At 37.6% G+C, this 13,295-nt stretch overlaps 1 protein-coding gene and 1 long non-coding RNA gene across 6 annotated transcripts in view; one reads left to right on the top strand and one right to left on the bottom strand.

The window, feature by feature from the left end:
- Positions 1-235: 235 nt before the first annotated feature.
- On the top strand, positions 236-4,179 carry LOC146431468 (uncharacterized). Its single transcript, XR_014854997.1, has 2 exons — positions 236-357; positions 976-4,179. It is a non-coding gene; the product is annotated as an uncharacterized LOC146431468 (long non-coding RNA).
- KDM3B (lysine demethylase 3B) overlaps positions 3,758-13,295 on the bottom strand; it is a 52,849-nt gene continuing 43,311 nt past the window's right edge. For 2 of the 5 annotated variants that reach the window (XM_085074135.1, XM_085074136.1), the window contains exons 18-24: positions 12,664-12,754; positions 12,445-12,575; positions 8,904-9,023; positions 8,260-8,399; positions 7,749-7,925; positions 7,011-7,145; positions 3,758-5,116 (exon numbers count right to left, since the gene is read on the bottom strand). In XM_085074135.1, coding sequence (XP_084930261.1) covers positions 5,036-5,116; positions 7,011-7,145; positions 7,749-7,925; positions 8,260-8,399; positions 8,904-9,023; positions 12,445-12,575; positions 12,664-12,754 — 875 coding nt within the window. In that variant the 3' untranslated portion in view covers positions 3,758-5,035. Of the gene's footprint in view, positions 5,117-7,010; positions 7,146-7,748; positions 7,996-8,259; positions 8,400-8,903; positions 9,024-12,444; positions 12,576-12,663; positions 12,755-13,295 lie in introns of those variants that run through there. The other 3 variants (XM_085074137.1, XM_085074138.1, XR_014854983.1) reach the window with 3 other exon arrangements.

The raw sequence follows: 13,295 nt of genomic DNA, 5'->3' as shown, positions 1-13,295 counted from the left end.
ACTGACAACTTCCCATTACATGCAAGAGATGAATACACAAATGCCTCTACAGACAGTGACAAAGAACATTTTGTCACAGTCTGCTTTTGGATATGAATGCCACAAAATGATTGCATAAGGGACTGCACGATTTACACCACTGATGGCATAACTGACCTACTAACAGAATAAAAAGGAAACTGCTTTCACACATCCAAGTAACACCAACACGCAAAACCTTCAACAAAATAACTATATTTCTAATGGCATCAGTTTCGTATCAGTAACCAGCACAGAAGCAGCTCTGTTACTCGTGTAAGTTGTTCATCCACAGGTGAGTGAAAGATGCAAACAGAAGAGAGAAAATGCAGAGATCTGGTGAGTAACACATACGACAGTGAGAGAATGCTAAATAACGGCAGCATGGGTGATACCTAAATAAAATGTGCCTTAGTGTTTTAAGCTACTTAATGTGCCAAAGGGCAGTATGAAAATCTACAGTATGCAAATCTATAAATGGTGGTAAGAATAACAGAATCTCAACATCAGTAGAGAAAGTGGTCTTGTAAAAGCTGTAATTGGCAGCTCACTGTTAAAGAAGCATGTTGAGCTTCAGAACAACTTCAGGAAAGGTATTTTAAGTTAGCAATTTACATTTAGCAATCAGCAGCTCAATTTCCTTCCATTTCATAAACAAAAATGAAAGATTAATTCATTAACTTACCTTTCCACATGGAGAAACTACTGGTACTGAAGGGCTATTTTTGGAACAAAAGTCAGCTGCAGGTCAAGTGAAAATAAAAATATTTATTAGTAGTATTGTTTTTATTATGTTATTAGTAATATTTTATAATGCTGTGTAATTAAGACCTTAAGACATACCCAGGAAAGCAATTCATCAATTGTTTTCAAGTTAAAGCTGTATGTTTTTTTAGCAGATATGCTACTGCTGAAACAACTCATTATAAACTTGTATTCTACTAATGGTCCAAATAGGTCACCAATTATCTATCAATCTGCTGTGGCTAGACAATAAGGCATGGAAATCAAACAAGCTCTTCCTCGAGTAGAGCAGCTTAAGCAAAGCTACATTAAGAAAAATGCCACATAAGATCCAGAGATCCTGATTAAGCTGAGGTTCAGGCAGAAGCTGCTATCATGAAGAGGAACAGCAATTTGGCAGGGCTCAAGAACACAGGATTCCCTCGAAAAATTTAACAGACTCAATAAAGGTCTTAGGAATAAAGGTGAAATGGAAGAACACAATGGGAACCCTCTCTGAAGCACAAAGGTGCAGATTGTAGTGGAAGAGTATCAAAAGGTGAAAGAAGTACAGAAAACAGAAAAAGTGCAAGCTGACAGCCAAAAATGATATTGTAAGAGCTAGGGCCTTAGAATTGGATATTGTTCTGAGAGCATTCCCCTTCTTCACCTGTTTTGCTTTGTGATTGAAAGCTGTTCTCTTAAAAGACACCTTCCTAGAGGAAACAGCTGTATTTTGTTGTATCCAGCTCTCGAAACTTATATTACCATTTTCCTATTAAGACTATATAAAGGCAGAGATAAATAAAAAGCTCCTGCAAGGCAGAAGAATGAGGGAGACAAGAGAGAAAAGTAAGATGATTTCTGCCTGGTTATTTTTCATGCGCCTGGTAGGAATGTGCAACTGTTTTTCAAAGGTTGAGAATAGGAGTCTTAAAAACACTGCCAATTAAAAGGACAGAAGCTTTGGGCTGATTTCAGATTCTGAGATGCACTGGAAGAGAGTGACCACAAGCAGGCATTGGCATTCATCCCAGCTATTGGGGGTAAGTTTGGGAAAATGCTAAAGTTGACAATCACAAGATAGGATTCCTTACCAGTAACCAGAGCCCAGATGATCCATTGTCAACAGGTCCTTCTATGTTATGCTTCACTCACGTGCTGTGTACTTTTACAATAATTTTCCACTGAAGCAATGCTTACAAGATGTGCTTGATGCATGAGTAAATCACTAGTGTGTGTCATACACCTCAACCAATATCTCTTAACTGTAGAAGCACAGAGAGCTATCAAAGGCTATCAGGAGTGAGCAAGGAGATACACAATACATGAAAATTCTGTTTCAGAAATTCTGAAATTGCTGTAACAACTAGATTTTGAGTAAAGATAATTCTGAGAGTTGACAATTACCACTTTGCATCAACTGAAGACCTTCTCTTGGTGTAAAACAAGCAAGAAGTATGAAATGGACTGAATCTACCTGAAGTTTGTGCCCCATAAAAAAAAAAATTGGAAAAACTTGCCAAAAGAAGCAGCAGTCCCCATCTCCTGATACATGTGATCCAGATTAAGGATCAAAGTCTTCAAATTTAACTTACTGGAACTGATTTGCTAGTCAATTTACAAATTTTGCCTGTCCCCCTCTGCTCTAAAATCTGTGTTGCCATAAACCCGTTGACACGAGTCCAGACATGACCGTCATGCTGATTAGAAGGACTGAACACCTCTCCCATGGGGAAAGACTAAGAGATATGGGATTATTCAGCCTGGAAAAGAGAAGGCTTTGGGGTGACCTAACTGCGGTCTTTCAGTATCTGAAGGAGCTACAGGAAAGACAGAGAAGGACTTTTTACAAGAGCAAGTAGTGACAGGACAAGTGTGGAATAACTTCAAACTGAGACTAGATTTAGATTAGGTATTGGGAAGAAATTCTTCCTTGTGAGGGTGGTGAGGCACAGCTTGCTCAGTGAAGCTGTGGCTGCCCCATCCCTGGAAGTGCTCAAGGCCAGGTTGGATGGGACTTGGAGCAACCTAGTCTAGTGAAAGATATCCCTGCCCATGGCAGGTGGGGCTGGAACTAGATCATCTTTAAGGTCTCTTCCAATGTAGGTAATTCTATGATTCTACAATATTTCTTAATAATCCCCCTGATCTTTTGGCTAAGTACTACTTTAGGTTGATTGTACTGTATGATTACTAAAAAAGGAAATTCAAGAGACAGAAGCAGTACTTAATAGACCCAAACTAAACAAAGGGTTAGAATGAGATGCAAAACTCTTATTGTAGATCACTGCTTTGAAAATTACTCATGCTACTGTATTTTAGACATAGCAAAGTCTCTGCCTTTTTTGATCTTTATCCAATTCTAATGCTTACACACACATACACAAGGGAAACAGCTATAATTAATCTGTATGCATGGTGTACAACAGAAGTGCACAAGAAATTCTACACAACAGAATACAGTGAACCTGAATAATTTAGGAGTCTGGAATAACCTATTTTATCTCTAGCAGACTGAATTAGCTCATATTCACAAGATGGCTGCGAGGGTATGAGGCAGCAAAAGCCCGTGACTGGACTTTGCACCCAATAACCAACCTGAGAAGCTGCTAGCATGCCGCATGTCAGTGAACAGAACTGCTGCTGCCATCACAACCTCCAAGGCCATAAACCACAGAACTTTTACCACCCCATCCATCTTTCCAGTGGAGAGAGCATTTCTGGACCCCAACCTGTTAGGAAGATAGCGAGAGATGGGGAGCACAGCACAAGAGACATTTTTTTTTATGACAAGACAGATCCTCTGTCCAAACTACCTTGAAGAATCAAGAATTGGCAGGCAGCTTGGTGCGCTCCCAGCACACACTTGGGATGCCAAACTAAACCACATGAGCCTTCTGGTCAAATACAGGGCACATAACTAGTAGGCAGCCTACACTACTAGGGACAGAGGCTGAGACAACCTCAAGGCAGGAAGATCAGTGTACAGGTATGAAAGAAACTGCCCAGGCTGTTACAGTAAATGACTTTTATTTTTTAAAAAATGAAATAACCGTGAACATATTAACAGGCCTGCAAGTGGCACTACAGTACAGCTGGAGATAAGGTCAATACATTTCCCCATGTACCCGGACAATGAAATCCATTGCATCAATGCTGACATTAGTAAATTCTGAATACAGTTCTATCAAGCAGGAACATTTTACTTAAAATATTTCTGGACAAAGTTGACACCGAAAGTTAACTTTTCCTTCACTTTGGAAAGAACAGATGTTTTATAGATGTTTTCAGGTAGCACTGGCATTGGGTGGATATTGCCTGCAGTCACCAGTGCAGGGAGAGATGTACAACATCTCCACGTGAGAAGAGTTTATACTCCTTTTCACTTCTCATTCCAAGGAAGCAGGGTGGCATAGAGAGAAGGGGGAAGATAGGTGAGGTAACATGGGCCAGGAAGGTGGGATGTCAATTTCTATTCAATTGTCCTTTGGCGGTTTTTGTGCTATTTTGGACTGCTTTCTAAAAATCACTTCTTGATTTTATTGAAAGGAAGACTAAACGTAATACACCTTTCCTTGAAAATCCAGGAACAATTGTGGTACTTCAAAAATACTAAAAATATCTACTTTCATGAAATATTAACTGTTTCACTACAAACCTATTTTTTCACTAAATACACAATTCTCTTATTTCTTGAGTCTCCCAGGAGAAAAAAAAGTGGGTTCTCCCTTTAGTTCTGCAACTCTACAGTGTATAGAGAAACGGCTACAAGAAGGGGAGTGCAGAGAATAGCTTTATCCTTTTCCTTGGCCTGTATCTCACACAGGAAGTTCATTTGAATTTCAGCAGTTGGGCTACTGTTGGTCACATTCTTTCAGCAGTGATCAACCCAGTCTGCAGTAGGACAACCCACCTCCAGCACGTTCTGCCTAACTTTGTGGAGACTAACTAGGCATGAGGGAAAAAAAAACCATCCACACTCTTTATACCATTTCTAATCATAATATGCAGGAACACCGAGTGGTTTCCATGTTCTTTCAATTTGCAAAAGGCCACAGGAAAGGGACATGGCACCTTTTCGAATCTGGAATTCTGCAGTTAACAGTGCGACCTTCCGTTAGACCTTCAGTGTTGAGGCAGCGTAGAAAACAGTGGCTGAAGAGTGTGTGTAATACTGACCACACCAGCTCCCAGTGAGAAGCCTCTGCTCCTGTAGAGGCAGTCATGTGCGGTCCCTGTATATACCGTGAGCAAAAGGCTTACTTGACAGGGCATGTGGAATTAGCAATTCCTAGGATCTAGCTAGTTTGGATTCGTGAGCTTTCAGCGTGCCAACAGCATCTTTCACTGCATGGTAGATAATGTTCTTCACCTGCAACAGGAAAAAAAAAATCAACTTCTACAGACTAACAAGGAGAGTCTTACATACCTATACAATCAACTTTGACAGCAGAATTTGTAGTAGTTGGCAAGTGTACACCAAGTATATACTCTTTCTGCTTCAGGATATCAACAGCAAAAATTTTAACTGTTACAGATGACAAATATTTTAGACACCTACACTGATTTATTAACTCATTTTCTGGTCACCTATATTTACTCATTTTAAGATCATTCTCTCTTTTCTAAGAGCTAGGAGGAAGTGCACTATGAAGTTATATATATGAGTTTATTTTGAAAAAGTCCTTATGATCCAAGTCACTTATATTCACATGAATCAAACCTAAAAGATGCAAGAAAATCATATGGTTTAATTCTATGAAAATTAAGATGATGCAACAAATCATCCTGTTGTCTTTGCATGGAGGCTAGAAATTCTTCAAATTTGTGAATCTTGCAGAAAGATAAGCAAGAGATGAAAAATCTACTAGTACTCAGAGCAATCTTTTCACAGTTACCTATTTAAGAATCAAAGTTCTGTCTTGTTTCTGATCTAAGTTTATTTGAATTCTCTTTCCAGGTGTTGAATGGAACAGTTTCATCCCCTAAGTGTGTGGCTCAATTGCACTTGCTCAACTAACTGCCAAGCACCATAATCTTTTCCTGATGTACATTGACCTCATTTTTTGTATCATTTATGCAGCTGTTATTGTTGTTGTGTATTTTTAATATATAAAAATATACATTAAAAGCAACAGATAAAAATAGAAAAGTCTGAGACAAATACAACCAGTACTCCTTTTCACAGGAATACTGAGTTGCACTTTGGGGGCTTTTGGGGTGTTTTTTAATAATAAGCATTATTCATTTGCAAACTCTTAATTTACAGAAACACTTCCACATTTGTATCATCACAGCTTAAGACGTACAGTGTTAGAAGCCAGAATGAGAGTTAATTCTGCTTCTGCTTTCCTTTATAATTCCATGAAAATCCATATAGAAATTTATAGCAAACTTTCACTGAATTGGTATGAGAGAATTAATATGGTAGATTCTGACATCCTTGGGTGACATCCTGGAGAGCGACTATGTATTGTGTACTTACTCTGATGTACCATTCTGCAAATCTCCACCCTCCTTCCTTTTACATGCATGTGATTAATGATACACACAAAATGCTGACAACAAAATCTGCAAACTGAGCCGATACTAATGCTTCAGAAGTGTTTGACAAAATCCAAAAAGATCTCCTATGGTCGTCTCTCTGTAGAACTTACTGTCTTATACCCAGTGTACTTGTGTACCTACAATGTTCTGTGCACAATTATTAGTTTAAGCAGTAACAGTTCTTCCAGCCAGAACACATTTAATTTTAGGACTAATTTATGTTGGGTAAAGCCTTTCAGATCACTGAATCTAACCACAAACCTAATATTGCCAAGTCCACCACTAAACCATATCCCTGACTTTAAGCTAGCCTTTGCTTTCAGAGCAGTTTTCCTTTAGGCAATAAAGAAACAAACATAAGTGTACTTGGTCAAATAAACATCTCTCTTCAAAACAAAGCACTGCCCGTTCCTTTGTGATAGTGATTTTTTTCTTCTGGTCTGCTTTGCTGTCATTAGGATTCAGCCATTCAAAAACTTAATATCAATGCATTGGTATTACTAGTCTAATAGGGGGAAATGCAGAAGTCTATCACTAATTTCTGTTTACGTAACACTGTAGACAGAAGTATTTGAAAATTAATTAATGTACCTATCAAATGAGTACCTCTAGATTTGTGGGAAGTTGTTACTCTTTCCTTAGCCACACATTTCTAGTACTGAACAAAGCTGGCAAAATACAGAATATATTTAGTATCTACTGACATAAAATGCAGTTACCTGCAGTTTATCCTCATGGTTTGTATGAGTATTAGACAGGTGCCTGAACTCCTGGGTCAGACGGAAGCAGTGCTTCACGTGTTCTGGAGATACAAAATCTTCTGCCACTTTAATGCAGCTGTACAAATTGTGGACCTAAAAACCCGTATCAAATTACTGATATATCAAGACAATGAATCATATAAAACAAAGCAAACAAAACAACAACAAACCAAAAAACAACAGAAAAAAACACCCCCAAAAAACCACCAAAAGAAACAACAACAAAAACCACCACAACCCAAACCCCAAAAGAATCCCAACACCCTCTGCCCTGTATTTAGGTTCTGCCACTTTTACTTATGAGTCACAGGAACTTGAGTTGTGTCTAATGGTAAAACAAGAACAAAATATATGACATCTTACAGGTTCCCTGTTCAGTCATATACATTAGCATTCCCTATAGCAACTTCTCTTACCTTTCCCCAGACTTTTATTGAATTTGGTTTCCTTGGCTGAGTTTCACTACACAGAAATGTTTTCCCTCCATTCACCCCAGCTTTTTTCCCCCCTGAAATTTCATCACAGTTATGTACGTGTCATTCAGATATTTACACAACATTTAGTGATGCAAGAACTGCATATGTGGAAAAAGAAACCTTAAGTGAGCAATATTAATTATCAGTTATTTTCAAGCTGCAGTTCTGTGCCTCAAATTCAATTCTATTTGTAAATATGGCCTACAGTTGGTATAGTTACCTGATGGGGAGCACCCGCAGGAATAAATACAGCATCGCCAAGGAACTGCACTATTGCCCAGCCTTGCACACCATACTCATCATATAGTCGCTTACGTAAGGTCTGGTCCAAGTACCAACTTTGGTCATGAATAGGGTCATGATCTGGAGGGTTTTCTTGGCCTTGTTCTTCTCCAACCTAGGGCCAAGATATGGGCTGGAGGGTAACCATGACACAGCACCTTGGTATTGCTGGTTCACAAAATGGTCTGTACCAAAAAGCATAACAAACTATTTCAAGGTAGAACATTATTTTCATTAAGGTCATTTAGGTCTTGAAAAGCAATGTGCATTAGTATGAAGATTCCAGACCAGGCTGAAAACCTGGCAACATAGTACCTTATTAATGCCCTCAAAGACAGAAGTGCAATACCTATGCACTTGATGTTGACAGCACTTTGTATCATTCAGCTGCTATAAGCAAGCTAGTCAAGGAACCCTGTAAGCTCAAGCTTTCTTTCTAACCAACATACCTTCCGGAGAAGTTCCCGGATCTTTTCAGCATCCTTGGCAGCATAGATGTGCCATAATGCTCCAGGTTTCTCTCTTCCTTCATGGATTCGCTGCTTTGTTACATCATCAGCATCTCCCTCATCAATTGTTTTCAGAACCTCTGAAAGGGGAATCCACGTAAAAGCAATATGATTACAAAGCTGCTCACTTTTGACATAGAGTAGAGGACGCAGCATTTTGAGCTCCTAAGTCCGTTCACTGCAACTGCTGCATCATACAGTGCCCCTTCTAAGCCCATTAAGCTTCCTTTTAACAAAGTTCAGGGACTGTATCAATTGATAGCTAATCACAAAGCTCAGTCATGAATTTAAACTGAGCTACAATTATTCAAATACAAGGAGAAGCAAGGGAAATAAATTACTCTTTCTCCTCCTTTCTTCAGGAATGTACCTAATTTCTAGCAAAACTCTGTTGCTCTCACAGGTGGAAATTAATGAAGCATCGCTGCACTTTTAATTATGTGCTGCAAAGGTAGCAAACTGCCTTGTATACTTGAATTATATACCATAGATATGGCAAACTTAAACAATAGAAGACACAGTCTTCTTACTCACATAGACAATTGATTTTTAATGTACAGAAAATAGCTTTCCTTAAGCATTACCATCATCATGGGTCCCTTCCCCAATGGGAATTCCAACATACACCATGACATTAACAGCATCAGACACATCCAAGTGCAGGTTTGTGGTGCCAACTCGTCTGTCTTCTGCAGTAATTAAGCCTATAATAGAGTGCAAAATAAAATATAATTCTGTGACAAATCTCTTATAGAAATAACCTGCTTGAAAAATCTTTCTAGAATACTAACTTCATACAGCAATGAGAGCAGAGACCAAAGTCAAACAGCAACTGAATAGGTGTATCCATGTCATGTGTAGCATAAGCAAGTTTACCGATAACTAGTATTTTAATTTTACAGGAAACAGAAGTAGCAAACCTAGTTCATCTAAGGCATGAGAAAACAAGCATTTTAAAAACAAAGCCTGAACTTGTACTTTACAATTTTGTCTCTCTGAGGGTCATTTATACAGTCTGTACTAGAGAACTTAGCTATCATAAGCACAAAGCTAGTCTTCCTTAGCTTGGAGGCATGAGAGACTGCTTTAAGTGGCATTAGCATCCTACTGTGTGCAGCAAGTCATTGGACTGTTGAAAGTATAAGCCTCCAGCAGTTTTTTATTTTTGTCATACTAAGCTGTAAAATCCAAGACCAGTTGAATTCACAGCAGTTAATGATCAACTCATCATTAACAATTGAGATTACAATTCAGCAAGGAAAAACACCTGCAGACTCAAATGCTTGTACCTTTACACACTGAAGGAACTTATACCTCTAAGCCATTAAGTAATGGAGAGAGAATTCAAATGTTTGCCTAATTATTTCACCTTCTTATTAAGATGTTCCTCTCTTCTCCTCTGACCCTTCAATAGCACCCTCTCTTTCTATTTCCACTTAATCACCTCTAGCAAGTAACATGGAAGGGAATTAAAACAAAAAAACAAAAACAAAAAAAAAAAAACTTTGTATCAGCAAACACTAACAGAAGTGTGCCCACAAGATTTTTTAGGATCACCATCATATTTATCTATTTTCTGTTTAAAATACAAGCGTCTGAAGATAGGAACTCAATTCACTGAACAGTACCTATCATAACAGACCAGAAACAGTAGCTAATGTAGACACTTTGTAACATGAACTTTAAAAATGTACAAGTAAAATACAAATATGGAGAAACACAATACATAGGTCTAAAACCCAGGCTAGACAAATTCACAAAAGATAGGTTAATTGTCAACCTCAAGGGCCCTTACAACTTCCACCTCAAAACTCTGCTTTGCAAAATGTAGCAGGACAAAAGGAAAGAATGACATTTTTAAAATTAATTGTTTGCTAATGGCCTAAGTCACACCGAGTATGCTGGGAAATACAATTACATCATCAATGGCAAGTCTCTTGATAAACAGTTCAATTATTTCTATATAAAATTGGTCAATATTTAAGGGTCCTTTACACACAAAAGATTTCTTCACAACTGACTTTTATAAACAGCCCTTTTATTTAGGTAACTGAGTATCACTACAAATCAAACTTCACTCACGATTTTTGTATCTTAATGCTTTAAAATGCTAAGCACATGGAAGACTTCACTATTGTGAATTTTTTTTCACCACATACTCTGCAAACCAAGCCATATATTTACAACCAAAATATATTTAAGTTGCTAAAAGTGTTACTCATATTCACCAGACAGAGTTACTGTTTTTATATCTAGGTCCACCCTTTAATTCATCTGCAAAGCAACTAAGAGCAAAAAGATACAAAACTATTTTTGAAGACAGGCCTAGCTATTTTATTTTAATTTTCAAGTAAATATAGTATAATACTTTCTCTCTTTGGACCAAGACCTGGATGTCCAAAAAGGATCAAATAGTAAAGGGTTATGATCTACACTAAGAAAAATACTGTCAACAGTCCCTCTACAACCACTGATACAAAGGAAAATACAATGTCAACACTTAAGATATATTCAACAAAATCAATTCCTGCTATTGATAGCAACTAGCAATTCACAGAAACAAGTCAGCAGTGACTAAACACATTTTTTTCTTGCTGCACTCTTATTTACATATTGCTTGATTACAGTATAAGCTCTTTGGTGTACAGACCCCTTCACATGTCTAGTAATAAATAAACCAAAACACTGAACACCGTTAAGTGTTCCAATACTGGAATAAGCTCAATTTGCCTAAGCTGCAATCCCCTATGTAACTTTTACTTGTGATGTCATACTGCTAAAAAAAAATTCCAAAATAACACATCTCTTTCTCAGAACTGAAATATTGTCACTGTTGAGCCGTTAGCAGAGAAAAAAGGTCCAGGTTCAAAGTGCGGCATTAAGAAGATTTTATTATTTAATTCCAACTTATACAGACTTTTCAAATGTCACCCAGATTGGTCAGTTCCAAGCCTCCCCCTAGGCCTGATTGGCCAGGCCTGAACTGTCCATATCTTGAGAAACTGTTTCAACAACATCCAAACTTTATCTTTGTTTATAAAAACACAGGAAGAAGAGAGAAAGAATTCTCACGGGAAAGGTCTGTGCTAGCCACAAAATATGATGGCTTACAGCTCAAGACTAATCCACATTTGGTTACTGAAATAAAACATTTTTTTTAAATTATGAAACAACAAAAAATCTTCCATGTCCTTGGGTGAGTTGTTACTATAGGTATAACAACACTTGGAATGCAAAACCTTAAAAAACACTGGATCTGTCTCACTAATATTCAAAGAGAACTACATAAACTGAATTAAGGTAAGTTTGTTTCCACATACTTGTTTTGCAAGATGACTGTGACATTTTCCTTATCAGTATCGCTTGGCATTTTACAGTATAAACAAAAAACAACTACTTTAAATGTTATTTATCTTATTCTAAAGCTGCAAAAGTATGTGCTTTCAAATCAATCAGTTATTGAAAAATATCCTGGAACTTTAACAACCATTTGTTTTAAATGAAAAGTCTAAAAACCTGCTTTGGGCCATGACCTCAAAGTCAGTACACTCAGGAACTAAAATAATTCCAGTTGACATGTATTTTTGTTCATATATCGTCCACACAGCTATATTACAATCATTAGAAAACTCAATGCTTCACAACCCCACATAGGGTATGTGCTCAGATATATGCTATTTACCTGCTAAATAATTCACGTTAAGAGGACAAACTATCCAATTCAGGTAGCTGAACATAGTGACAATTTTGTTTTGCATGTTGTCTGCATGCAAAACATGCAATCCATGTTTTATTAGACATGGATTAAGAAAATTACAGCTCTGCTTGGAAACGTGAATGCACAGGTCAAAGTTCCCAGAAGGCGGGTAATTTTCCTCTTAAATGTATCAACTGGTCTCAAAAAGACACTAACCTTTCCTTGAACCCTGTATTGGTATTATGCCTGTTATATATATTAATAATTGTTTGCAAACTTTACTTACCATATGTACATCTCTTAGATATACAAGGCAGAAAAGGGCACATCTAAGAGAGAGAGGACTAACGTAAAAATAGACTGCAGGGCTAAATGAAAAAAAAAAAAGTAACAGCAGGCTCAGTATCTGCAGAACTGTACTCACATACCATAGGCATTGTACATTTTGGGACCCAAGTCAGGGCGGACAAAGTAGCTTGGCAGCCTAGAAGCCAAATTCAGTCTGCCATCTCTCTTGGTATATTCAGGAAGAGGAAGATTTTCCATCAAGTCCTCAAACCTAGAGAGCAAAGTAAGACAAAGGTGGATTATCCTCCTTTTAGCACCTACAGCAAGTCCTGTCGGCGCTGATACTAAAAGTCACTTACCTCGTAGGCATCATATCTCTGAAATCCTCCCCTGGAGGCCAATCCTTTAACTTTAGTACCATTGGCTGACCATCATCTGACCTGAGCCGTTCTGCAAGAAACAAAATAAGATTTCTTCATGTAATCTTTTTACCACAGCCCACTACCTTGGTAAAGCTGTTAAGGGTTTTTGTACCTTTTACAATGCACAGCAAAAATGAATCCTGGTTTTGTTTTGGGCTTCCAAGCATTATCACAGTATGACCAACAACAGTTTAACAACTATATATATATATATATATATATATAATTACCTATAGCAGAAATCTAACAGATCTTGTACAGTTGCTATGTTTTAGAATAGTTTTTATTCAGCTTCAAAAACGAGCTTTTCCAAAGCATTCTTCCTTACTTCTTTTACAAGAGTCTAAGGGTATTTCCAATTTCAAGAGAAGTGGTACTTCTATAAAATTAAAGTTATTGGTTCTTCGTCTGAAATCAACCCTAACATCAGCGTAAAGCAAGGAAGTGTGGAACACCACATTCAATAAAGCTAAAAGGCAGGTGGTCACAAAGGAAGACAGCCTTTAGTTTTTTTAATTCTTTGCCAGAGGCACTCTAACAGAGTGCCAAAACCAAACATTTGCTCTTCA

This window comes from Lichenostomus cassidix, chromosome 13, assembly GCF_008360975.1.
Source record: "Lichenostomus cassidix isolate B80296 chromosome 13, HeHo_3.0, whole genome shotgun sequence".
Taxonomy (NCBI): Eukaryota; Metazoa; Chordata; class Aves; order Passeriformes; family Meliphagidae; genus Lichenostomus; species Lichenostomus cassidix.
This window is presented reverse-complemented; position numbering and strand designations above follow the sequence as displayed.